At 44.0% G+C, this 26,208-nt stretch overlaps 1 protein-coding gene and 1 non-coding gene across 3 annotated transcripts in view; both read left to right on the forward strand.

Moving 5' to 3' along the window:
• The first annotated feature begins 2,065 nt into the window (after window positions 1-2,065).
• LOC129676173 (U6 spliceosomal RNA) lies at window positions 2,066-2,168 on the forward strand. The gene has a single exon (XR_008720034.1). It is a non-coding gene; the product is annotated as a U6 spliceosomal RNA (small nuclear RNA).
• A 5,525-nt stretch (window positions 2,169-7,693) lies between these two features.
• Window positions 7,694-26,208, forward strand: part of Crcp (CGRP receptor component) — a 34,074-nt gene continuing 15,559 nt past the window's right edge. Inside the window, exons 1-5 of one of the 2 annotated variants that reach the window (XM_055606446.1) lie at window positions 7,707-7,776; window positions 11,049-11,119; window positions 16,923-16,959; window positions 20,253-20,351; window positions 24,176-24,270. In XM_055606446.1, coding sequence (XP_055462421.1) covers window positions 20,268-20,351; window positions 24,176-24,270 — 179 coding nt within the window. In that variant the 5' untranslated portion in view covers window positions 7,707-7,776; window positions 11,049-11,119; window positions 16,923-16,959; window positions 20,253-20,267. Of the gene's footprint in view, window positions 7,777-11,048; window positions 11,120-16,922; window positions 16,960-20,252; window positions 20,352-24,175; window positions 24,271-26,208 lie in introns of both variants that reach the window. The other variant, XM_055606445.1, reaches the window with a different exon arrangement.

A 26,208-nucleotide genomic window follows, 5' to 3' on the forward strand; every position in this document is an offset into this window, starting at 1 on the left:
ACCGAACCGACTCCAGAGGGCTGCCCCCAACTTCCACACACGCTCCGTGGCACATGGCGTAAAGACTCACCTCCCTCCCTCAATAAATCAATACTCAAAAGATGGATCCAGTGAGATGCCTCGTCACGTAGTGGTGCTGGTAATCAAGCCATACTGTGTGAATTTGATCCCAGGGACCCACATGGTAGAAGGAGAGAATGACTCGACCAAACTGTCCCCTAACCTCTGCGTGGACACACACATACACACACACACACACACACACACACACACACACACACACTACAAAGAAAGAAAAAAGCACTAAATAACAAAAACCCAAAATAAATGTTGGCATGTAGTCCAGATGGTAGCCTCTAGACAGTCCAGAAAGGGGATCCTAAAAGTATGTCAGGCATTTGAGAGTACTCAGTGCATATATCAAATTCATCCTCAAGGCAAGAGATCTATGCTTACCGAGAATCAGCAGGCACTGGGCCACTGTGTAGACCAGCTGTGAGGGGCTCACTGCCAAGGAGGTTTTTGTTTTTGTCTGCATGGATGCTATGTACATTACATAGGTGCGTGATGCTAACGGAAATCAGAAGAGGATGTCAGTGTCCCTGGAACTGGACGGTTGTGCGTTGTGGATATAAACATGTTTTTGTTTTAATCCCAGGTCCACACCTGGAACTGATGTGGGACTGACTCAAATAGTCCAAGGCAGCAGACTATTTGTCTTGTGCAGGCTCTGAGAAGAGCTCTTTGCCAGCTGCCAGCTGCGGAGTTTAAATCTGAGGGCTCTGGAGACAGAATAAATGCCAGAGCCCAGAGAGTGTGGAGACTCTGAGAAAGAACAAGGCTGCTGCTACTCTCCCCCGCCCCCGTGGCTCTTGGTTGCTGTTGTGAGACAAGAAGTTGGAGATCTCCTGAAAAGAGGACTGGACTGGCTCCAAGGAACCTGATGACCCTGACCAGCAGGAAGCAGCTGAGAGAACTGTGCCCCCTCTCCCACTAGCCCTTTCTCTTTCCTACCTGGTGTTGGAAGGGATTGGGGTGGAGTAGGGAAGAAAATAACTGTAAATAAAAGTTCTTAAAAAGTACACCTAGAGTTGTGAGTCCCTATGTGGGTGCTGGGAACTGAAGCTGGGTCCTTTGCAAGGGCAATGTGACCTCTTAAGCACTGAACCATTCCCACTGCCCCTTGTGGACTGTAGATATTTTTAATCGCCAAGAGACCAGATAGAGCTAGCCAAGATGGGCCTGGGAGCATTCAGGGACCACACCATACAGTTGGAATGCTAAGAATTTTAAGGCAGGTGGTGGTAGTGGTGCCTGCCTTTAATCCCAGCACTCAGGAGGCAGAGGCAGGTGAATCTCTGAGTTCCAGGCCAGCCTGGTCTACAAAGAGAGTCCAGGACAGCCAAGGCTACACAGAGGAAACCCTGTCTCAAAAAACAGAATAAAAAAAAATTGTTTTTTGCAAAATAATTTGTTTTCATTTTATCAGTATTGACTGATTGTCCCCCCTCAGCTGTCCAAGGGCTAGAGTGACATGTGTGCCAGCACACCTGGCAATATCTTGAAGTTAACAGTGTTAAATATTTCCTATGGATTACCTTTTGAAATTCCCTCAAGCACGTCTAGAAGGCAACCCTGATAATCACCAGGCTTCTCCAGGTGAGGAAAGGGGAGTCTGGAGGAGAATGGGTGATTTGCCTAAAGACACAGAGACAGGAAGTTGGAGGGCTAGGAGAAACATAACATCTGCCTGGGAAGCTCTGCAAGAGCTGAACCGTCAGCCACTAATGCCTGAGGGATTACATTAATGAACAACTGGCTAACAGGACTGTCCCTGAACCTCACATGACAGTCACCTGCCTTTCCAGTCCTTGGAATGAAAACAACAGTTTGACAAAGAGAGGCTAGAAAGACGTGTGCTGGCAAGCTTCATGACAGAGCTGGGTCTCCAGAATCTACAGGGTGAGAGGAGAGAAATGCCTCATGGAAGGTGTCCACACAAGTGCTTTGGGATACACACATACACACACACACACCAAAATGAATATATAATAGCAATGGTACGGCTCACTTCAGCAAAACATATTCTAAAATGAGAATTATACAAAGTAAATTAGCATGGCCCCTGCACAAGAATGACGCTCATGTATGATGTCCTCCATATTTAAGATACTACAAAAAGAGCTCTTTACTTCCCATCTGCCATGAGATGGGCTTGCTTTGTTTCTCCAAATGCTGTTGGCCATGATGTTGGGCCTTGCCCTAGACCCACGGCAATGGAAGCAGCTTCTCAGGGAAGTAAACCTCGGAAAACCATGAGCCAAAATAAACTCCTCCCCCCCCCCCACCAAATAATAACAACAACAACAGGCAAGATGGCTCTTCCAGGGAAGCTACCAACTGCCAGTTCTGACTACTTGAGTTTCAATTCTGGGACCCACCTGTGGACAAAAGTAATAGACTAGAAGGAAGCCATACCTGTCTGACCACAGTCTGATTAGAACCTGAGTTTCTGGAGAGGTTAGAATGTTGCAGATCCAAAGCCTAATTGTAACCTTATATGTGACCTGATGTCTTTGCGATAACAGAGCAGATCTCCAGCTTCCATCAAACAAAATGCTAAGAATGTCACCAGAAGACTCTCAGGTCTAGAGCAGACTCTTTCCTGGCTTTCTGTAGCCCACTTATCTTACATTCCCACCAATGCATTTGAAAAATGGTTAAATTTATGATTTTCTTTGTTACTATAAAAATCTCATCTAACTACAACTGTATTGGAACATAGAATTTTGGGTAGCCTGAGTCTGTTTTCATGGGCCATGGTCACTCGTATTTGGCTTCAGAATAAACTATTTCCTATCCCCTTTGGGAAGACAGGTGTGTGTGTGTGTGTGTGTGTGTGTGTCTGTGCATGCGTTTAAATGCTTTATTTATTTTTATCTTGTGAGCATTAGTGTTTGCCTGCATGTATGTCTGTGTGAAGTATGCCTGTGTGAGGATGTCAGATCCTCTGGAACCAGAGTTACAGACCATTGTTAGCTGCCATGTAGGTGCTGGGAACTGAACCTGAATCCTCTGGAAGAGCAGTCAGTGCTCTTAACTGCTGAGTCATTTCTCCAAGCCCAAGAGTATTGTTTTTGTTGACTTACCTTCCTAGCCAGCTCACTTGCCCCAAACTTGATTATAAGACAATAATGAATGGAGATTATTGTTGTTATTGGTATTTTCTGCTTATCAATTCCTTCATTATGGTATGGGAAATGTAAGCAAAATGTACCGTCTTTTCTATCAAAGGGTTAATAAGACAAAACTCCATTTTAACAAATTGCAAAGACCGTGCAGGATAGAAATCAGAATTTCAAGCCAGGCGTGGTGGTGCGTGCCTGTAATCCCAGCACTCTGGAGACAGAGGCAGGTGGATCTCTGTGAGTTCCAGGTAAGCCTGGTCTACAAAGTGAGTCGAGAACACCCAAGGCTACACAGACAAGCCCTGTCTCAAAAAAAAAAAAATTTTTTTTTTAAAATTCCTCCAGTGTCAGCTAACTCTCCTTGAAATCAAAATATTGGCTTAAGGTTATATTCTCTGAGAGACAGTGCATTCTGACCACCAGCTGCATCCATCCCTGAGGCTAAGCTCTGGCCACTCAGAGTGAGACAAGATTCCCTCTAGATTAGGAATAAACTCCCAGTGTGGACTCCTGCTGGGTGTACCTGCTTGCTTGATTCGGCACCACTAGGTTCCCCTCTGCAGAAATAACACATTTTGTGTCCCCAAATACTTTGGAATTATGTGGTCATTTCCTTGAGATTCCCAAAGCCCATATGTCACAATGTCAACAGCTCTATCACAGTCAAGGACAATGGTGAAGATATTTAATAATTAGCTCAGTGGCTGGGGTATATATAGCTCAGTTGGTAGAACGCTTGTCACATGCACAAAGCCCCCTGTTCATCCCAGCACCTGATAAGCTGGGTGTGGTGGTGCGTGCTTGTCATTCCCGAACTTGTGAGGTGCAGATAGGGGGCTAGGGAGTTCAAGGTAATCCCTAGCTACACAGTTCCGACTTAAGACCTTGACACAAAACAATCAACCAAAGCAAACTCAAAGAAAAGCCAGTTAGCTCAGGACATTTCCTGATATAGCAAGAAGGTTGAAGTTAGCAAGCATGTGCCTAGGTGGATGTCATTTGAACATGGGTGCAACCCAACTCCCCTACTTTAATTCATCTCTGAGCCATTTTATGGCGCGGCTCTCAAAGGCTCTAGCTGGACTTCCATTAAGAGTCTATCTCTGAAGTTTTAGTTTTGAATGGTCCTCCTTCCACTCACCTCAAACACTTCTGGCTTTAGGACGCCTCTCTGCCCTTGTTAGTCACTCCCCTTCTATGCTACAAAGACTAAACACAGTGTGTCATAGTTATTGATGCCCAGAACTGGTCCCTCAACCAGGCTGTCAGCTAGCTTGGACGGAGAGTGTGTATTATTCATATCTGAATCACCAGCAGTCAGTGGGCAATTGCTTTAAGACTGTTGGGTAAAAAACACAATGAACACCATCGTGGGGCCCATTCTGCTCAAGACAGATACAAGGCACTCTCTGATGAATATTATGTCAGCTGGGACTAGGATGGCATTTTATTTTCTTGTTGGTTTTTCATTTTTTAAAAAATAATTTATTTAATTTTTATTTTATGTGCACGAGTGTAAAGGTGTCAGATCCCTTGGAAATGGGGTTACAGACAGTTGTAAGCTGCCATGTGAGTGCTAGGAATTGAACCCCGGTCCTTTGGAAGAGCAGACAGTGCTCTTAACCCCTGAGCCATCTCTCCAGCCTGGTTTTTCATTTTTTAAATTTAGTGTTTATTTTTAGTTTTTTCCAAGCAGGGTTTCTCAATGTAACAGCCCTTGCTGTCCTGAAATTCTGTACACCAGGCTGGCCTGGAACTCACAGAGCTCTGCCTTCCTCTGCCTCCAGCTCAGAGCCCTGCCTGCCTCTGGGCAGTGTGTCACCTCCTGGTTTAATCTTTATTATTTTCAAACAGGGTTTTACTATATGGGTCCAGTTCGGCCTCTTTGAACTCTTCTGCCTTGGCTTCCTGTACTATGCTTATAGACATGTTATATACATACACACACACACACACACACACACACACACACACACACACACAAACATACATGAACAGCCATGCACACACGCTAGTTTTTATGAGACAAGGTTCTCATGTACCCTGTCAGGGTTCTCCCAGGGTGGCCTAAAACTTCCTATGTAGCTGAAGATGAGGCAGAGGCAGGTGGATCTCTGTGAGTTTGAGGCTAGTTTGATCTACAAAGTGGGTTCCTGGATAGCCAGGGCGGTTACATAGAGAAACCCTGTCTTAAAACAAAACCAACCAGCCAACCAGCCAACCAAACACCTGATTTTCTTGTCTCCCTCTCCCAAGTTGAGGGATTACAGGCATGTGCCACCATACCAGACTCCCCCAACCTTATATCAATTCCTCACATACAATAACCTGTAGCCATTTTAACATGGCTGGGCAGTGGTGGCACACACCTTTAATCTCAGCCTTGGGAGACAGAAGGAGGTGGATCTCTGAGTTTGAGGCCAGCCTGGTCTACATAAAATTTCAGGCTACTCAAGGTTATATAGTGAGAAACTGGTCCCTCCCCCAATTTTTTTTATTATTTCATTTTATATGCATTACTGTGAAGGTGTCAGATCCCATGGAATTTACATTATTGACAGCTGTGAGCTGCCATGTGGGTGCTGAAAATTGAATCCAGTTCCTTTGGAAGAGCAGACAGTGCTCTTAACCACTGAGCCATCTCGACAGCCCCTCCTAAAAACTTTTAACAGTTTGTTTGAGACAGGGTTTCTCTGAGTAGCCCTGGCTGTCCTGTTCTGTAGACCAGGCTGGCCTTGAACTCAGAAATCTACCTGCCTCAGCCTCCTGAGTGCTGGGATTAAAGGTGTGTGCCACCACTGCCCGGCCTTAGGTTTTTGATACATTATTTATATATCCCACTATTCACTCATTTAAAAATATTTAATTTTATATGCATTGGTGTGAGGGTGTCAGATCACCTGGAACTGGAGTTACAGACAGCTATGAGCTTCCATGTGGGGCAGGGAGTTGAACCTGTGTCCTCCCACTGAGCCATCTCTCCAGCCTCCACAATCTACACCTTTAAACCATACAATTTAATATTATTTATTTACTTATAGGCAGGATCTCTCTTTGTAATCTTGACTGTCTTGGAGTTCACTATGTAGATCAGGTTGACCTTGAAGTCAAAAAGATCCTCCTGCTTCTGCCTCCCAATTTATTCAATATTTTAAAAAGTTTATTTTCAAGCGTGTGTGTCCATGTATGGATATGCAGGCACTGCAGGAGGTCAGAAGAGGGCATTGGAGCCCCTGGCAATGCAGTACAGGGCCCCAATTGGGTATTGGGACTAGAACTTGGGTGTTCTTCTCAAATAACAATCCCTCTTAACGGCTGAAACCCGATATTCCATGTGTTCGGTATATTCATATTGTTATGCCATCATCTTTACATAGTTTCTCTTGTTCTATGGGAGAGAGGAAATGCCTACATAGTCTACATTGACCTAGAACTCACCAGATCACCCACACTGCCTTCAAACTCAAGGCATTCCACCTGACTGAGCCTGGCCTTTACCATGCTAAGTTTCCTACAATAGATTGAAAACATTTTTCTTCTCTCCAAAAGAAAGTATCTCTTAAGGCACTCCCTGTTTTTGTCCGACTTCTCTTTTAGCCTTAAACAACCACTAATATTTATAGAGTTGCTTCTTATTGGACTCGTACCCCCCCCCCCCCTTTTGAGACAAGATCTCCTGTATCCCAGCCTGGCCTTGAACTTACTGTATAGAGGATGATTCTGAACACCTAATCCTCCTGCCTCCACCTCACAAGGGCTGGGAGCATAGCAGATATGGGCCAGGAGGTCCAGCCTTTTCTCTTATTTTTTAAATAAATATTTATGTGTATGTGCCTGCATATTTAACACGGCGCCTATCAAGAGGCAAGAAGAGGGCCTTGGATCCCTTGGAATGGGAGTTATAGGTTGTTATGAAACACAATGTTGGTGCTGGGAACCAACTCCTGATTCTCTTCAAGAACTGCAAGCTACTCTTAACTGTTAAACCATCTCTCCAGCTCTCTGTTTCCCTTTTGAGACTGGGTTTCTCTGTGTTGTCCTGGCTGTCCTGGAGCTAGCTATATAGACCAGGCTAGTCTCTAACTCATAGAGATGTGCTTGCCTATGACTCCCTCTTTTTCTCTTGCTGGAATTAGGAGTGTTCCACCGTACCTGGCTTTTTATTTTTATCTATTTTTATTTTTTTTTGACACAGGGTCTCAAATAGGCCACGATGGCTTGAAACTCATGGAGCCCAGGCTGGCTAGAAACTCGTTGACAATTCGGCCTCAGCCCCTCTAATGCTGGGATTACATGCCTGGTTTAGTGATTTTAACGCGGCCAAGGCAAACTCTAACAAAACTTGGGCCGTAAGAACGTTTAAATTCTGTCTCCAAACGCCTGACAGACAACAATCAGACCCGAGTACCAACACCTAGATTCAAGAGGATCCCGGAAGTCCCTGCAGCGATCCCGGCATGCACCACGGCGGTCCTAGAGTGCCGTGCGGCACACACAGACGCGGTGAGCGGTGTGGCGGTGGTGCAGCGTGAGGCCTGCCTTTCCCTTCCAGCCGCTGCACACGACGAGGCACAGGCAACATGGAAGTGTAAGCGGCATGTCCGGGAAAAACCGGGTTCAGCTGAGGTCCGCGAGGCGGCCGGCGGCCAGACCTCTGGACTCTTGAGCCGGACGGGTGGGCGGAGTGGAAAGGCCGGAAGTGCTTGGGGGTGGGATGGCAGGGGAGGGACCCTGTTGGTCTAGGAACCCGCTCTTTTCTAACATCACGATTTTTGGGGGGAGGCGAAAGTGGAAAGGGTAGAAGAAATTCTCTCTCCCTCTTCCCTCTCTTCCTTCTCCTTTTCCCTCTCTCCCCCGTTTCTCTCTCCCTTTCCTCTCCTGTCCGCCCCCTTCCCTTCTCAACCCTCCCTCTTTCTTCTCTGTCTCCCTTTTCTTTCTGGTTTTGGGGGTGCAACCCAAGAGCTTGCACGTGCTCCGCAAGTAGTTACCCATGAGATACGTCCCAGTCATAATTACCATCTTGTGATGCGGTCTTTGCATACGCTTCTTCTTAGCTGCATCCCTAGCCATTATCACCATCGTTATTTTGTGATACTGCGGATGGTACCCTATGTCTTGAACATCCTTGGTGTGCTAGTTTCCTTTCTGTTGCTGTGACAAACACCATGACTAGAAGCAGCCTAGTAAAGGTAGAACGGGTTTATTGTATCTTACACTTCCGGGACACAGTTCATCATTGAGGAAAGTCAGGGCAGGAACTCGAGGCAGAAACCTGAAAGAAACCGTTCAAGAACTCTGCTTTCTGGTTTACAGTCTGATTTTCTTTAACTTCTCTAGCCCAGAATCACTTTACCCACAGATGGTGGCACCTACAGTGGGCTGTAGTTCTCCATCTTTTAAAAAACTTGGTTTTTAGAGATAGGTTTCTCCGTGTAACCCTGGCTGTCCTGGAACCCTTAGAGATCCGCCTACCTCTGCCTCTCCTGGGATTAAAGGTCTGTGCTACATCCCCAGCTGTTATCAGCATCGTTATGGTCATCATTTTGTGATGTTGGGGATGGTACCCAGAGTCTTGCACGTTACTGTTACTGTTATAATTTTGTGGTGCTAGGGATGGAACCTAGGGATGCTAGGCAAGTACTTTAGCACTAAGCCATCCCTCTCCTACCATCATATTTGTTTGGGCTGGAAAAGTCCTGGACAGGATAGGCAGTTATCTACCAACAACAAAGCCATCCTAACCGTTTCCCCCCACACACACACTTTAAAAGGTTGACATACCTAAGTTGTTTCTACTCAGTTGTTAGTATATACTACAGTTGGTCAGGGCCCCCGCCTTTCTTCCTTGAGACGGAGTCATAAGTAGTCCAAAGCCAGTAGCTGGCTTTTAACTTGCTATTTAGCGGAGGTTGGTGGCGTTATGATGTCCTGTCTCCACCTCTCAAGCCACATCAGATTAGTCCTTCTGTCTTGGAGATGGAGGTCTCTCACTGTATTGCCCTGGCTCTGTGGTTCTGTCTTCAGAAACCCTGGAAAGTCAGCTCTCTGACACACCTCTGAGTTTCCTCCTACATCCTACTGCTTGGCATTCTTTTGTTGCTCCTTTTCCCTGCTTCTGTCTAAATGTTGAGCATCTTAGTGCTTCATATTGGGATGCTTTCTCTGGATACATTCTCTGTCACTAATCACTTACATATTATGTATTCCTCCCCCCCCCCCCCCCCCCCAGGTATCCAAGGTTAGCCTTGAACTCATTCTGTATTTAAGAATGACGGCCTTGAGCTTTTTTGATCCTCAGGGTTGCTGAGCTTACTGGTTATGACACCATGCCCTTTATGCAGTGCTGGGGTTGGGCTCAGGGCTTTGTGCATGTTAGCAGAAGCACTCTACTGAGCGGCATTCCAAACTCTTGGTACCCCTCTCCCCTTATTTTTCAAGATAGGGTTTCTCTGTGTAGCCTCAGCTGTCCTGGAATCGCCCTGTAGGCCAGGCTGGCCACAGACTCACAGAGGTCTGCCTGCCTCTCCCTTCCAAGTACTGGGATTAAAGGCGTGTGCTTCCACCACCTGTGCTCTCCCCTTTTAAGGCGTTAAAAATTATTTTTTATTATGTGTGTATATGTCTATATAGGTTTATACATGTGAGTGCATTGCCCGCGGAGGCCAGAAGAGGTCATTAAATCCTCCAGAGCTAGAGTTTCTGGTGATTGTCAGGCCCCGATGTGTGTGCTGGGACTCAAACTTAGATCCTCTGCAAATCAATCTAAACTCTAAAATGCTGACCCATCTCTGCAGCCCCCTGTACCTTTTAAAATGTAATATATAGACAGAGTTGGGAAAGTGAGCATTGTCTTCTGTAGTGTGTGTGTGTAGGCAAATTTCTGAGTTTAAGGCCATCCTGGTCTACAGAATGAGTTCCAAGACAACCAGGACTACATAGAGGAACCCTGTTCCAAAACAAAGAACAACAACAAAACCCAACATCTTTTTAGATCTATTTTTTCATGTGCATGAGTGTTTTGCCTGCTTGAGAGAAAGAGAGAGCATGCACAACTACATGAGGATTGCTTTTTTCTTTACAGCTAGCAATATGGAGATTTAGAAAAGAGAAGCAAAAGATATATTGCAAACCAGCAGCAGGCTTAGAAAAAGTGTGCTTGTTGGCTAGCTGTGAAATGGGAGCTACAGGTTATAAAGTGTTCTTGACTTTGAAGTTTTCAGTTTTCTTGTGTCAAACTTTAGCTTTTCAGAACATGAGTTAAACTTAGAAAAGTGTAGCAATTCTGTTCGTCATTATGTTCCTAAGTTAAGTGTGTGGCAATTAATAGACACTGCTCATATTGTTGTTCTGTTTTTCTCTGGTGTTTTTGTGTTCTTTTAAGGGAAGTCTGTCAATAGATCATTCTGTTCTGTTTATTCAGAATTCTGTTTTCCAAAGTGATTGTTTACACTCAGCACATTCAGCAAACTCTAGAGGTTAAATTTCAAATAGTAAGTCAGCTTTAGTCCACTAATGAACTACTTAAGGACACTAAGTAACTGCCTACCCAGAGCATACATCCTGTAGTCCTAGCACTCAGGAGGATTGCAAGGGCAAGGGTACAGGCAGCCCCAGCTGCATAGCAAGTTCCAGGCCTGTCTGTGTAGAATGGCAAGAGTCTGCCCCCCCCCCCCCCCCAGAGGTCTGCCTGGCTCTACCTTCCCAGTGATAGGATTATAGGCATGTGTCACCCTGCCCAGGGAGAGCCTACCTTAAAAAAAGAAAGGAAAAGAAAAGAAAACAGAATCGAAAGAACACAGAGCCTGAGCTGGGGAGAGTTTTGTTATTGTTTTTTTAAACAAGCTTCTTACCCACCCCTAGGCTGGCCTTGACTTTCTGATCTTCCTACCCCTTCGGACAGATTCTCAGTGGGTTGCCACCACACCTAGCAGGTTTGTTAACATCTTTACAATTTTTTATTACATTTCAATTATTTGTGAGTGTGTGTATGTCTTGGTGCACATGTGGAGGACAATTTGTGGAAATCAGTTCTTTTCTAACACTGTGTTGGTCCCTGGGATTGAACTCAGGTCATCAGGCTTGGTGTCAGGTCCCTTTATCTGCTGAGCCATCTCATTGAGGCCTTAGTTGTTAACAACTTTAAAACAATTACATTTATTTATTTATTGGGGGTACATGGGCCACAGCACATATGTGGAAGTCAGAGGACAACTTGTGGGAGTTAGTTCTCTCTTCTCACCATATGGGATCAAACTCAGGCTGTTAGCCCTGCTGATAGGTGCCTTTACTCCCTGAGCCATCTTGATGGCCCGTTTGTTAGCCTTTCAGCATGGATATTTGCCTTATTGTTTTGCACAGCATTCTCCTTTTGTACACTTACCCATACACATTACACTGAACCATTTGAGAGTTGCAGACGACATGTTATTTTACTCTTTAATAAATACTTTTTAAGGTAGGTGCTGGTGCCACCCACCTTCATTAATTAATTATTTTTTCCAGCACTCGGGAGGCAGAGGTAGGCAAATTTCTGAGTTTAAGGCCATCCTGGTCTACAGAATGAGTTCCAAGACAACCAGGACTACAACAGAGGAACCCTGTCCCAAAACAAAGAACAACAACAAAACCCAACATCTTTTTAGATCTTTTTTTTTCATGTGAATGAGTGTTTTGCCTGCTTGAATGTATACAACATTTGTGCCTGGTGTCTACAAGGTCAGAAGAGGGCATTGGATCCTTTGGAACTGGAGTTACAGGTAGTTGTAAGCCACCATATGGGTGCTAGGTACTGAGTGGTTTCTCTGGAGGAGCAGCAAGTGCCCGGAGCCACTAACCCGTATCTCCAGTTTCTTCACCCTTTCTCAAAAAGTGACTAACCACGATACAATTATACGTAAGAAACTTAACACTGATGTCAATCCACTGCATGTCCACATTTTTCCAGTTGTCTCAATAATGCCATTTAAGGAACTTTTTTAATAAATTTTAATTTTAGGCTAGGTGGTGGTAGTGCACATTTAGGAGGCAGAGGCAGGCGGATATTTGAATTTAAGGCCAGCCTGGTCTACAGAGTGAGTTCCAGGACAGTCAGGGCTACACAGAGACACCCTGTCTCAAAACAAAGAAAGAAAGAAAAAAACAAAAACAAAAACAAAAAACTTTATTTTTATGCATACATGTCTGTGACTGTTAGTGCACGTGTGTGTGTGTGTGTGTACTTGTCTGTGTAGGCTAGAAAGGACACTGGATCCCTTGGAGATGAAGTTGTAGGTATTTGTGAGATGCCCAGTGTGGGTGCTGGAAACCAAACTTGGATTCCCCGAAAAAGCAGCAAGGACTTCTCTTCACTGAGCCATCTCTCCAGCCTCAGTACTGTCTTTTAGCCGTAGGTTTTTCCCTAGACCACTGAAGAATTGCACTGAAGTGTGCTCTTCCTTTTTTCTTTAATCTAGAACAGGTCCTTTGACTTTTCTGTGACATTGGCCTTATGGGTTTGTTTATTTGTTTGTTTTTAGCTTAGTCAGTTTATGAGTTGAGCTCCCGCCAGTGGGATGGAATGCAGTCACCACCTATGCCTGGTTTGGATTCTGAGTGCCTTCCTGAATTATTTGTGCTTTGTGTGGATTTTTCTTTGTGGGAGAGTGAGATAATTTTTTTCCCCAACAATCTGGTGGCCACTGTAGGAATTTATTGAGGATAAAAATTACCTTTGAAAGAATTTCCCTTGGGGCTGGAGAGATGGCGGGTAGGTAAGAGGATTTGCTTCCCTTGGAGAAGACCTGAGTTCTGTTCCTAGCACCCACATGAGGTGAATTACAACTGCCTGTAACTTCAGCTTCAGGGATCTGATGCCCTTTTCTGGCCTTTGTAGACTCCTGAACACATGCTTATGAACACACACACACACACACAAATAAATAGTATACTTATTGACAAGTGAATTGGTTCTAGAGCTTGCATGCTAAGCACATTTGCTATCATTAAACTATATCCCAGTTGCTCATTCAGCTTTTATTGAATATAATTATGTCTAGAATGTATTGGTATTTAATCTGAATATTTAGCTGAGTGGCTAGGTGTTAAAATCAGCCAGGCATGGTGGTACACAACCACATTCCTAGCATTCATGCCTGAGGCAGGGAAATCGTGAGTACAAGGGTCTGGCTGGGCTACATAGAAATGGAAGCTAAAGAAAGACAGGTGGGGAAGGAGTTGGAAATCAATGAATTAACTGGTTTATACCAGCCAGAGTCTGTCTACACGGTGCAATATCTACATTGTTCTCTTAGTCCTCAAACAGACTAGCCAGTGTACATGAGGGGCTGTGTAGGTCGGTGGGAGAGGGCTTGCTTAACGGGTCGCAGGCCCTGGGCTTAATCCCCGGTACCCTGTTTTCATTCTTTTCAAACTGTATGTGAAAGAATTCCCAATCTGTTTGTCTGTCTCTCTGCTAGAAAAGGCAGATGATATTTGTTGGATTCTTACACCTGTGTTTGTGTATGTATATGTGTGTGAGAGAGAGAAACACAGAGAGAGAGAGAGAGAACATATGTAGCTAATGTGGTCCTCTTTCCCTAGCCATCAGCGAGCTATGATTAGAGGCCTTGCCCGTTTTTGTGTTAACAATATTGACTTGAGTAGTTGGGCAGTGACCTGGAATGGCCAAGGTCAATTTTCTCGGTCATGACAGCAGAGTGGTGTATGATTTGGAAATGACATACACCAGTGATGCCAGGGATGGGTACATTGGCCCTGAGAAGGTCTCGAGGGAGCAGTGTTCTCTGAGAGCATGGGGGTGTAACTCAATTTCCAGCAGAAGTAGGAAGCCTTGTGGACTGATTTCCTGACTAAGTGGGCATGATTTAATTTGTCTTTGTTGTTTTTTTTAGACTGGCTTTCATTTAGCTCAGATTGCCTCAGCCTCCATGTAGCTGAGGGTGACATTGACCTTCTGACACTTTTGCCTCCATCTGTACAGGCTGCCATGCCTAGTATATTTGGAACCAAGACCCTTTTGCATGCTAGGCAAGCATTCTGCCAGCTGAGCCCTGCACCATTTTTCTACTGTTAGATTTTTTCTAAATATAATATCTGTGACTTGGGTGCAGTGTCTTTGGGGTGAAGCAGGAGATTTGTGAAATCACAGCTGTTTGTTGAATCACCAGTAGCATTTGGCGAAGCTGTGCTCATTGATTTGAAATCTGTGCTGACGCCACTGTCCTGTTGGATGGCTAGGTTGACCTCTGTGTTAGCTGTGGGAGAGTTCTGCTGCAGTTGTTGACTGGAGAAAGCAGACAACTCTCACACCCATGTTTTTAAAATTCTGTGCTGTGATTTTTACCATCTAGGTGCACTTCTGGTGATAGAACACACGGTGTTTTTTGTTGCAACTTGTATGAGCTCTACATTGCTCTACCTGCATTTTTAGGATTCTGTTACCTTTTGCCTAGTCTAGTCTCATTTTTCAGTCATAATTGTCTTTCATTTCACTGGGACTTCTTACTGTGTAAACAAGTTACTTTAATCCTGGAGACTTAGCTTTCTCATCTGTAAAGGTAAAATTATATCAATAGGCCCTGCATCGGAGAGGTTGTACCAAGAGTTGACATAATTTAAAACTTTCTTAAAATTTATTTTATGCATATAGGTGTTTTGTCTACATGTATGTTTGTATACCACATTCATGCCTGGTGCCCTTGGAGGTCAAAAGAGGGTATAGGATTCCCCCAGGATTAGAATTACAAATAGTTCAGAGGCGCTGTGTGGGTACTGGGAATCAAATCTAGGTCCTTTGGAAGAGCATCTAGTACTCATAACCACTAAGCCATCTCTCCAGCCAGAAATAATGGTTTTTGTTTTGCTTTGTTTTGTTTTTGTTTTTAAATAATGGCCTTCATTCATGGAGGTCTTAATCTTAAGGTCTGACATTTCATTTCACCTTATTATCTTTATGAAGTAAAAAGTTTAGTAGCTCGGGTAAAAGTAATAATTATGACAGTTTTTAAGCACTTGCAGTATTCTGTTTAATTACATGTTTGTGCTTAATCCTGTATGTAATCTTACAAAGGTATATAATTTCCATGTTGTAGATGAGAAGATTATAGAGATGAAATCACTTTAGAAAATTCACATAGCCAACAATAGTAAAAGGTTATACTGCAGTTTATTTAAAAAATATTTATGAGGCTGGAGAAATGGCTCAGTGGTTGAGAGCACTGACTGCTCTTTCAGAGGACCTGGTTTCCATTCCTAGCAGCTACATGGCTCTCACAACTATCTATAGCTCCAGGGGACCCAACACCTTCACACAGACATACATATAGGCAAAATACCAATGTATATAAAATAAAAATAAGTTATTAAAGAAGTATTAAAATATTTATGTGTGTGTGTGCTTGCCTGTTCACCATGAGTGCATGTTCACTCGGAAGCTGGAAGAGGCATTGGAACAAGTCACAGGCATCGTGAGCTGTCTGACGGAGGTGCTGGAAACTGAACTCCAGTCCTCTTACAAGGGCAGCAAGAGCTGGTACCACTGAGCCATCTCAGAGCCCCCGTGCTTGACTACGTTATTCCCATATTTTGTTTTAGCTGGGGTAAGCTTGGGGAAAAATTGGCCCAATAAATCTACATCTTTCACTTGGCAGAGAGGGAATCTGAACCTAAATATGTCCTTAAGGACTTTGTCCTTAATTGTCATAGTATACTGGCCCCGGGCTGCTTAAAACAATCCATTTTCTGCTGTGATGGTGTGGAATGGACCAGTTGTGGTCTGTGCCATTCAAGTGAGATCTCTGCTGTGATAGTGTGGAGTGGATCAGTTGTCGTTTGTGCCACAGCTTTGCTCACACAGGAACCGTAACAGTACACAGGGGGAAACCAGGCTTTAGCAACTAGATAGATGTCATCTCTGTGACTCTTTCACAGAATCTCTAACCCTTGCTGGAATTCCTAGTGACATTGTCAGTGTTAAAGTACGTATAATCTGTCAAAATGGCAGGAGTCAGGTTGTCCAAGATGCCAGTAACTGGTGGTGATAAAGAGACAAGGATGTTGATTCAGGATGAATCAGCATTTTGGTTCTTCAGGGATTTCTAATGCTGTTGCTGCCTACGGACCCTTCTGTAATGGGGTTCCTTCAAGGGTTTGCTTCCATGTTCTTGTAGCTAGCTTGTGCCAGATATCTGACTCCTCAACTTCTGTCTACATACATTTGTGATAACATGGTATCTTAGTCATCCACAGGGAAATGGGTTTGTGATAGGCTATGTCTATAAAAATGGAAGTCCAGGGGCTGGAGAGGTAGCTCAGGGGTTAATAATGCTGGCTACATATGAGAACCAGAGGTAAGACCTCAGCACCCAGGAGACAAGTCTAAGCATTCTGTAAATACCTGTCACTCCAGCTTTGAGGGGTTCAGTGACTTCTGGCTTCTGTACACACACAGGCATGCACATCTGCACACCCATGTAGTACATACATACACTCTCATAGGCTCATGCACACACACAAGCAAATGATATTAAAAGAAAAAAGGAAAAGGAAAGTTGTCTTTATCTGAAATTGCTGTGGCCAGGCCAGCTAATGTAGGCAGGACTTAAGGCATTTCTGGTTTTAGGTTGCTCCTGAATTACCTGAATTAGACATCTGGATCTTGGCTATAGGGATTATTTTGTAGACACTTGAAACCTTGGAATGAATGTGAACTGATGATGGCTCACTGTTCTTTTGCAGGAAAGATGCGAATGCGGCGCTGCTCAGTAACTATGAGGTAAGGACTCCCACAGGAGCTGTTGTGTTTTTCTCTTTTGGTTTCGTCTTTGCTTGTGAGACTATTGGATTAGTTTTCTACAAGCCATTTGAAGTTTCCACTTTAACACAGGGCAGGTGAACCCGGGTGAATCTTGGAATGGTGTGTGTTTGGTAAACTACACATAGTTCTTCAGGGAAGTGGGGAGGCTCTGGTTCATAATAGGTACCCTTCCACGAGTCCTGGAGCCTCTAGAGCCATATAGGTGTCCTTGAAGAAGAGCTGCTGCTTTAGAGCCACTTCTCTTTGTAAAAATGTCTTATGAAAATGCTTAGCCTCTTCCTAATTACCATCCTTTACTTCATTTTCATCCTCAGATGGCCTCAAAGATGCTGGTTTCTTTACTTTGAGAATAAGAGTTGTTGACTTGATGAACCATTTTGAATAATTCAGTAAGAACGAGCAGGTTTATAATTTGGGGACTGATGGAGAAAGAGAAGAAGAAGGTTAGCAAGAGGAGAGCTATTAGAATTTGTACATGCCTTCTGCTTTGCCAGGGTCTAGTTTGCTGCTAGCAAAGCAGTCTGATAGGACAGCTCCAGGTGCAGAAGGACCTGCTTGTAAAATTCACCAGCAGTTTCCATGTCAGGTGAAAACTCAGTTTTGGAGGAACTCTTGGTCTCCATTCTGTGCTGTGTATACTGTGTGCCCGTGTGTGTGTGTGTATGTGTGTATGTGCAGAATTAACTCAGTCTGCATATTGCTTACTAAAGAGTCAGTCTGAGTGCTTGTGGGCCAGCCACAGGAAGGAAATGATCATTGGTCCAAACATTCCAAACATTGGCTTTGAGGAACTTCTTTGTCCTGCTTGGCCTTTGTTCAGTATTTGGGTGTTAGTTTCATTCACTGGAGAAACATGTTCACTGGGTCTCATAATACTGTTTTTCAGAGGTGGAGAGGTAGGGAGCTCTTGTGGAGGTATTGCACACACGTCTATGGATGATTAGTAAGCTTGTAGTTTATATATGAGAGCTCTTATAAAATCTCAGAAGCAGGAGTGAAGTTCCATTCACCTCTAACCCTGCACTAAGGTGTGTGAGTTTTTCCTCTGTGGGAAAGTTTACTTCTAAGAATCTAAAAATCCAAAATCTTTTGTTTTTCTTGTTATGCTGGGGACCCAGGGATTTGTCATATTAGGCAAATGGTTTGCTACTGAGCTATTCCCTTGGCTCTTTTTTTTTTTTTAAATGCTGTGTGTTATCTTTTGTCTCGTGTTCTTTTGTTTATAGAAAGAAATCGTTACACTAGGCTTATATATTAAGCAGAGCCCCTTTAAATTATTTAGTTTAGGGAGATTTGCTTTCAGAGATTCATAATGGCTTTGAGAAGGATTAGTGATGAATGGTTTAAAAAAATTTTGTTAAGATTTATTTATTTATATAAACAGTGTTTTTCCTGCATGTACACCTGCATGCCAGAAGAGGGCGTCAGATCTTATAGATGGTCATGAGCTACCATGTGGTTGCTGGGAGTTAAACTCAGAAGTTTTGGAAGAGCAGCCAGTGCTCTTAACATCTGAGCCATCTCTCCAGCCCCGTTTTTAAATTTTTAAAATTTATTTTGTTTACTTTGTGTGATATGTATCCGCATGCACACAGAGGGCAGAGGACTTGTGGGAGTTGGTTCTCTTCAGCTACCATGTTGGTCCAGGATCGGACTCAGGTTTCCGTGTTTGGTAGCAAGTGCCTTTACCGGCTGAGCCTGTGATGCAGTGTTCACAGTTATTTAAGGGTCTCATTTTAAATTTCTGAAGTATTAAATACTCTTTGTTTGATATCATACATAAACCACAGTCAGTGCTGTTCAGTGGTAAAAGGCAGCGTCCTTGACATAGGGAATTCTAATTGAAACAGCATCATTAAGAACAGACAGTTGCCTCCTGATGTTTAGCCACTGCCTATAACAGGCAGTGAACACAAATTGAAACACAGGTGAGCCTTCTTGTTTCTGAGACTTTGATAGAGTGTTTAAACATATTCATATACCCAGTTATATAAATCTAGGTAAAAAACCATTTAATAGGTTTGAGGTGACACCCCCATCTTTGTGGAAAGTAGAACATTACTACGTAAGTCCAATCTTATCTTGAAAAATGAGAGCAGTGATAGTATGTATGCTGGTTGTTATTTTAAAAAAGATCATATCTACTTTACAAGTCAGTTTTACTTAAATTGGGACTGTCCAGTAAAACATTGTTAGCCATTCATGAGCTGAATTTTGGTGTATGAAGTAAATTATGGTACACACTAAAAGCCACGAGACATTTGTTTTATAACAAGTAAGGCAGTGGAATTAGTCATTAGTAGCCTTTTGAAGATAAGCTAGTAGGTCTGCCCCTTCTCCCTTCTTAATTCCAGCCAAGATCATTCTTGTTCAAGGATGTACTTTTTGGTATTCTCCAAATACTCTATCAGGTATCCTCTCTCCAGGTGATACCTTTTTCTTGTTGGCATCTGTGTAGGAGAATCCAGCTGCCTGACTTGTCTTTTGCCCCTGAAGACCATGGAGATTTGGTCTAGTCTTATGCTTGCCTTTCTTTCCCACCGTGTGGCACTGGGCACACTTCTGAACAAAAATCTTCTTGCTTTTCTCAATATCACCCATTTTTTAATTTGCTCCTGTCTGGTCATCACCACAAATTTAGGACCAGAAGACCAACATCCCACTCTCTCTCATTTTTAATTTTTTAATTTTTATTTATTTATATTACGTATACAATGTTCTGTCTGCATGTACACCTGAATGCCACAAGAAGTACCAGATTTCATTATAGATGGTTGTAAGCCGCCATGTGGTTGCTGAGATTTGAACTCGAGACCTCTGGAAGAGCAAGCAGTACTCTTAAACTCTGAGCCATCTCTCCAGCCCCTCATTTTTAATTTTTAATATGTGTGTCTGCGTGTGGGTATGTGCCTATAAATGTAGTCTGGGAGGCCAGACTAGGTCATTGGAGCTCTGGAGCTGGAGTTACAGGTGGTTGTGAGCTGGCCAATGTGAGGGTCCTCTATAAGAGTAGCAAGTGCTCTTAGCTACTGAGCCATCTCTCTATTTTAAATAAATGGATGATTTGAACTGACTTAGCTAAGAGAGCATCTAAAAGCCTTTGCATGGTTCTAGGATGTAATACTTGCTCTAGACCAGCTGCTGAGAAGCATGTTTGTGGAAAGAAAGTGGCCTTACCTGACTGTCTTAAAACCTTGGAAGAGACCCATCTCTTGGCCCTACTGACAAATAGCTTCTGTGCCCCTTCCTAGGTGTACCAGTTACTGATGGATCTCAAAGAGCAGCGGAAGGAGAGTGGGAAGAACAAACACAGTGCCGGGCAGCAGAACTTGAACGCCATCACCTACGAGGTGAGCCCTGCTGTCAGGGAAATAGGAGTGTGGCCACCTGCCGGTTAGTAAGATGGGATAAAATTGTCCTCACCTGTAGTACATGTTTGTGGGTCCCCTGCACCACCGCTAGGTGCTCCCAGTTAGCCGTCTGGGATCCTTTTGCTCTCTGTGGATGAGAGTCCTGGGACTCTCACAGTGAGCTAGTGTGTTAGTGCTAAGTGCTAGTGCTAGGTCTGCTGGGGCAGGTGGGAGCCGCAGCGGACGGCGCCCTCTAGTGTTAGAATCTCAAGCAGGCTTTTACTAGGACTTTGAGCTCTACAAGTGTTCCTGTTGTTGGGTAGGCCTAGGAAAGTCAGGATTCTGCAGCTCTTGGCAACAGCTGACATCGTACCTTCCCAGCAGGACTAGGTATTGGGACTCCAGCCCTTGATGGTCCCAGTATAACACTGTGCAGGCCTGGGGTGCCTGATACCTTTGGCCCTAAACGCTTGATGGCTCTCTGGATCTTACGTAGTCCAGGAGGGTTTTGAACTCCTGATCCCCCTGCTTCTGTTTCCCAGCTGCAGGGACTTACAGGCATGTGCCACCACATCTCTGGGTACTTCTCTGGTCTTTACAGCCCTGTGCCCTTTGGTCTCGGCCTTTACCCTGTATGCTTGCCATCTTGTTTCTTGGGCTGCTCTCTTACTGCTCTGGCTGCTTTGGAGGCAGCTGCCATCGCTCTTTTGTTGCTATTGTTGCCAGCCCTAGAGCTCTGTGTCATCTGCAGTTATGGTGGCCTGCCCATGTCACCTTTGCAGCCTGGCTGGCCAGCAATTCAGCTTTGCCCCTCCAGCTGCTGCATAGCCAGCTGCCCCTGCCACTTCTGCAGCTTGGGCTGCCAGCGGCCCTGCAGTTAGCCCCTCTGCTGCTCCACTGCCACTGTCTGTTGCTACACCTCAGTCTCTGTTGCTTCTTCATGAACTATAAATGGGGAAAGGAAAAAATGACATAAACAAACAAAAAAACCACCCGAGAGAAACAGTTTATTGGACCAGTTGCAACATCAGGGAAAGCAGGCAGCACCGGAGTGAGGCATCTCTCAGTCATCTCACCAATGAGCTGAACAGCCTACTTAGATAGTCAGAGAAGTGCTGAATTAGTCAGGGTTCTCTAGAGGAATGGAATTAATGGGATGAAAAAATACATATCACACACACATACACATACCACCGTGCACAGCAGCCTTAGAATAGTAACAGCGGATAGAGTCACAGTGGCAGGGAGCTGGGAACCCAGTACTTACTTGATTCTTGAGACTCAGTCCCTCAGCAGGTAGAGTAGTTCTACAATGGGGGTCTCTCATTTGGGTGGCAGCAACTGGTAGTTGTTCAGTCCACAAGGCTGGGTGCCTAAGCAGTCCCTGTTTTACGCTGGAAGCTCGGAAGTTTCCTGGAGAGCTGCTGGTCCCTAGTCCATGAAGAAAGCTTGGAAACACTGTTTCTGATATCAGCTTAGGATTCAGCAGTAGCTGCAGGGCGAAATAACTCAGAAGTAGAGGGAGGCCAGGAGAACAGAAGGTGAGCTGGTTCTCCTTCTGCCATGCCCTTTTTTATCCGGATTACTAGCAGAAGGTGCCACCCACCATATGGGTGGGACTCCCCACATCATTAAGGCAATCTGGATACCTGCTTAGGTGAGGCTTTCTGCTCAGGTGATCCTAATTTGTGGCAAGTTGACATTAAGACCAGCCATAATAAGGAATGTTGATAGTGGCCTCACCTGCAGATGAAGGTTGATGTTTGCTTCTTTCTTTCTCACAAATCACAGCAGACCCTCTGCAGTGCCATCGGAGATGCTCTTCCCGTGGCTTGGGTGGAAGGGTTTGCAGTATCGTCTAGAGTTCATTGTGGCTCATGGTAACAAAAACTCCAGTATAGATTGACAACAGTCCTGCATGTTTTGAACAGGAGCCACAGCAGTATCAAAATGGCTGTGCTGGCATGGTAGCCAGCCCACTGACTATTTGACTGATTGATAGTCCTTTAACTCAGGGAGGCCAGAGCGATAAGCCCACCAGCTACCAGGGAGGGGGTGAAACTGTCTTATCCCACCTGATTTTTGCTTATGTATGGGAAAATGGACATCAGAACTAGTACTTATAATGAGAACAGAAATAGCACTGATACTAATTTTACCAGTGTTCTAGCAATGCTTGATATCTGTCCAGTGCCCAGAGAGAGGTGGGTTCTCTCCCATCTGTCTCAGGACTGAAGCTATTACATTCACAGTGACAGTTTGGTATAAGGAAAGAATTCAGATTAAAATTGGCCAAGAGAATAAAAAAAATAGGGGAATACCCAAGTCATAATTTCCACTGTCCTCATACATAGACACAGGTTATATTACTTTCCTAAAGATAGTATGTGGCCATAGGCATGGACTGTTGCCAGCTGGGAGGCCACACTAGGTCTTGATGAACACTGTTCTTACTGCTAGCTAACCCTTGCTCTAAAACTATACAGGTGGGGCCAGCCACTAAGTTATGTTGATAAGCATATTCAGTATGACCCAGGGGCCCAGGTGTAACATTCCAGGCACCTTGAGATCACCACCTACAAGTCTAGGAAAAAGATCAAACTGCTTTTTATGCAAAGCCAAATTCTTTTCTTCTTCTTCTTCTTTTTTTTTCTTTCAGTTTTTTGAGACAGCGTCTCACTGTGTAGCTTTGGCTAGCCTGGAACTCTCATACCAGGCTGGTTTGGAACTCAGAGATCTCTCTGCTTCTGCCTCTTTATTTCTGACTTTAAAGGCATGTATCACCACCTGTCTGGCCAGATTCTTTACTACATAAAAAACAATGCTTTGTTTGATAAAAACTTGGAAAATCGAAAAGCATAAAGAAAAAAAGGAAGAAAGCAAAACTAATTTACAACTTGTTTGGGAATTGAAAGGAAACAGCAGGAAAGTATTACATTAAAAAGATACATTACATTAAAAAATAAACTAAAATGGGACATTATAACTTAAGGACAAGTCAGCAAACCAAAACCAAAACTTCGTAAATGTTGGACTAGAGGTATAGCTCCGTGCTAGAGCACTTGACTGTCTTGGGGCTGGGGCGATGGCTCAGCAATCAAAAGTGGTTATTGCTCCTGCAGGGCATGTGAGTTTGTTTCTACACCTGCACAGGGCAGCTCACCACCACCTGTAACTAACTCCGGTGTGAGGGGATCCAGTGTTTCTTATCTCAGCAGGCACCTGCACTCTTACACACATGTTCACATGCAGACACACATATATATATATACTTTAAAAATAAAAAAAATAACTCGGGATTTTGAACATTTTAGACTATTTTAGCACTGCTTTCCTTTTTTTATTAAAATTTATTTTTTCAAGATTTTATGTATGAGTGTTTTGCTTGCATGTATGTCTGTACCACGCACATGCCTGTTTACCTGTGGAGGTCAAAGAGAGCATCAGTTCTCTAGAACTGGAGTTACAGATGATTGTGAGCCACAGTGAGGGTGCTGGGAATTGAACCTGGGTCCTGTGCAAGAGCAGTATGGGCTCTTATCCACTGAGCCATTGTTCCTGGCGCTTCAAATGGCTTAGTTGCTAAAAACATGTATTGCTTGTGCAGAGGACCTCAGTTTGATTCCCAGTACTGATATTGGGTGACTTAGCTTCTTGGAACTCTGGCTTCAGGAGGTTCTGAAGCCTCTTGCCTCTGTGAGTATGTGTATTCAAGTGCATATAGCTGCATAGACTCACATAATTAAAAATAAAAATAAATCTTTTTTAAAACCTCAGATTTTCTATATCATATGTTTGTCTTTCTCTTGTTTATTTACTTTTAGACATTAAAATACATATCAAAAACACCATGCCGGAACCAGAGTCCTGAGATTGTCCGAGAATTTCTCACAGCAATGAAAAGCCACAAGCTGACCAAGTAAGTAAGTCATCCTCCGTTGGTAACAGGTAACACAGAACGCGTTAAGAACAGCTGTCTGTGACAGCCACATCTGCATGCAGTCACACTTGGAGCTCATAGTTGCACACTTATGGTTTAAGGTAGGATCATGGTATTGCGGAAAAGACAGCTGAGAAGTAGACACATGGCCTTGTACAGCCATGGCATGCTTATCTGTCTTTTCTTAGTCCCAGATCACTAAGCTCTTTGCCACCTGTCATTACAGCCAAACCAGATTAAAAGTAGTGTTCAGACCGGGAAGGTAGCATATGCCTGTAATTCCAGCACTCAGGGCACTGGCAGAGGCAGGCAGATCACTATGAGTTCGAGGCTAGCCTGGTCTACAAATCAAGTCCAAGGCTACAAAGAGAAACCCTGTCTTGAAAAACAAAAAAGAAAACAACAACAAAAGGTAGGGTTCAGAATTAAAGTATTGGGTTGGGAGAGTAGTTCAGTGCTAGTGTTTGCCTGGCAGGTATGAAGGGGTTTTAATCCCCAGTATTGTTGGTGGTTGGGGAGTACAGTGAGGGAGAGAGAAGGCAGGCAAAAAAAAAAAAAAGAATGAAAATATTTTTTTATAAGGTTGATCAACAAAGTCAGCTGACATTTGTGTTTACTTGAGGTAGAAGTGGCTTGAGGTAGTCTATCTGCACATCAGGTGCCCACCAATAACTTTTCTTGGCCTTTGATGTGTGAGCTTAGTTTACAAAGCTGAAAACACAGGTTAGAGGAGGAAACCTTTCCACGTCTTAGGACCAGTGCTAGTGTTGATAGCTTCCAAAAGCTGCTCTGTGAGATGTCTGTTTGGTTTTCTGGTGTGTGATGGTACCGGGGATCAGACCTGGGCCTCGCTATGCTAGGTAGATATCGCTGAGCCACTGACCCAGCTCTTTAGAAGCTTCTGTCACCACTCAGGCTGATGGTTGATCACACGGTAAGCTACGCGCACTCCTCTGCCTCCGTCCTGTAGATTGGCTCTGAAGACAAACATCTAAATTGTGTGTGTGTGTTAACCAGTAAGTAGTTGCTGGTGGAGGCCAGAAGAGGACATTGGATTGTTTGGAGCTGGTCTCCAAGGCATTTATGTGCAGCCCAGCATGGGTGCTGAGATCTAAACTCTGGTTCTCTTGGAAGAGCAGCCAGTGCTCCTACCCACTGAGCCATCTCTCCAGCTCCTCTACTGTCTCTCGCCCCCACTTTTGAATGACTTCTTCAAGACTGCTTACTTTCGATTCATGTTCTAGGAGCTGATGTCTTTGATAATTCCAAGACCTGAGTTAGCATGGGTTTGCTATCTGTTCTTTTCCTTTGAAAATTACTCCTATTTTCCTGGTTGAAATAACTCTGTAAACTGTATCCCAGGCCGTTTGACTATTATATTCAGGTAGTTTAGACTGGCAATCCTGTCAAAAGCTTCTGTTGATGTTGCCCCTTTTGTGTTATAATATGGAGCTAGACTTTCTGATGTTTTTCATTGTCATTAGTGGGAATGGGCCTGATGACAGTATGATGTTTATATATTATATAAAAACCAGAATAAGTATGATGCTTGCTGTTTATTTATTTATGTTTATTTATTTAGTTTTTATTTATGTGAATATGTGATTGTGTGTATGTGTGCATTGGATAAGTTCAGGTGAGTGCAGATGGCTGAGGAAGCCAGAGGCTTGGGACCCTCTGTTGCTGGAGTTACAGATGGTTTTGAGCTGCCTGACATGAGTGCTGAGAACTGAACTCAGGTCCTTTGTAAGAACAGTACGCTCTCTTAACCACTGAGCTGTCTCTTTAAATCCCATGTGACAGAAATCTTAATGATTGATCTTTCAAGTATTTGGACTATCTGGATATAGATCCTGTATCTTTTCCATGGTGGAGAACTTGCTTGGTTCTGGCTCTGGGTCCCATCACCAGTGTGGC

This window comes from Psammomys obesus, unplaced genomic scaffold (genome assembly GCF_907164565.1).
Source record: "Psammomys obesus unplaced genomic scaffold, mPsaObe1.curated_primary_1811, whole genome shotgun sequence".
Lineage (NCBI taxonomy): Eukaryota > Metazoa > Chordata > Mammalia > Rodentia > Muridae > Psammomys > Psammomys obesus.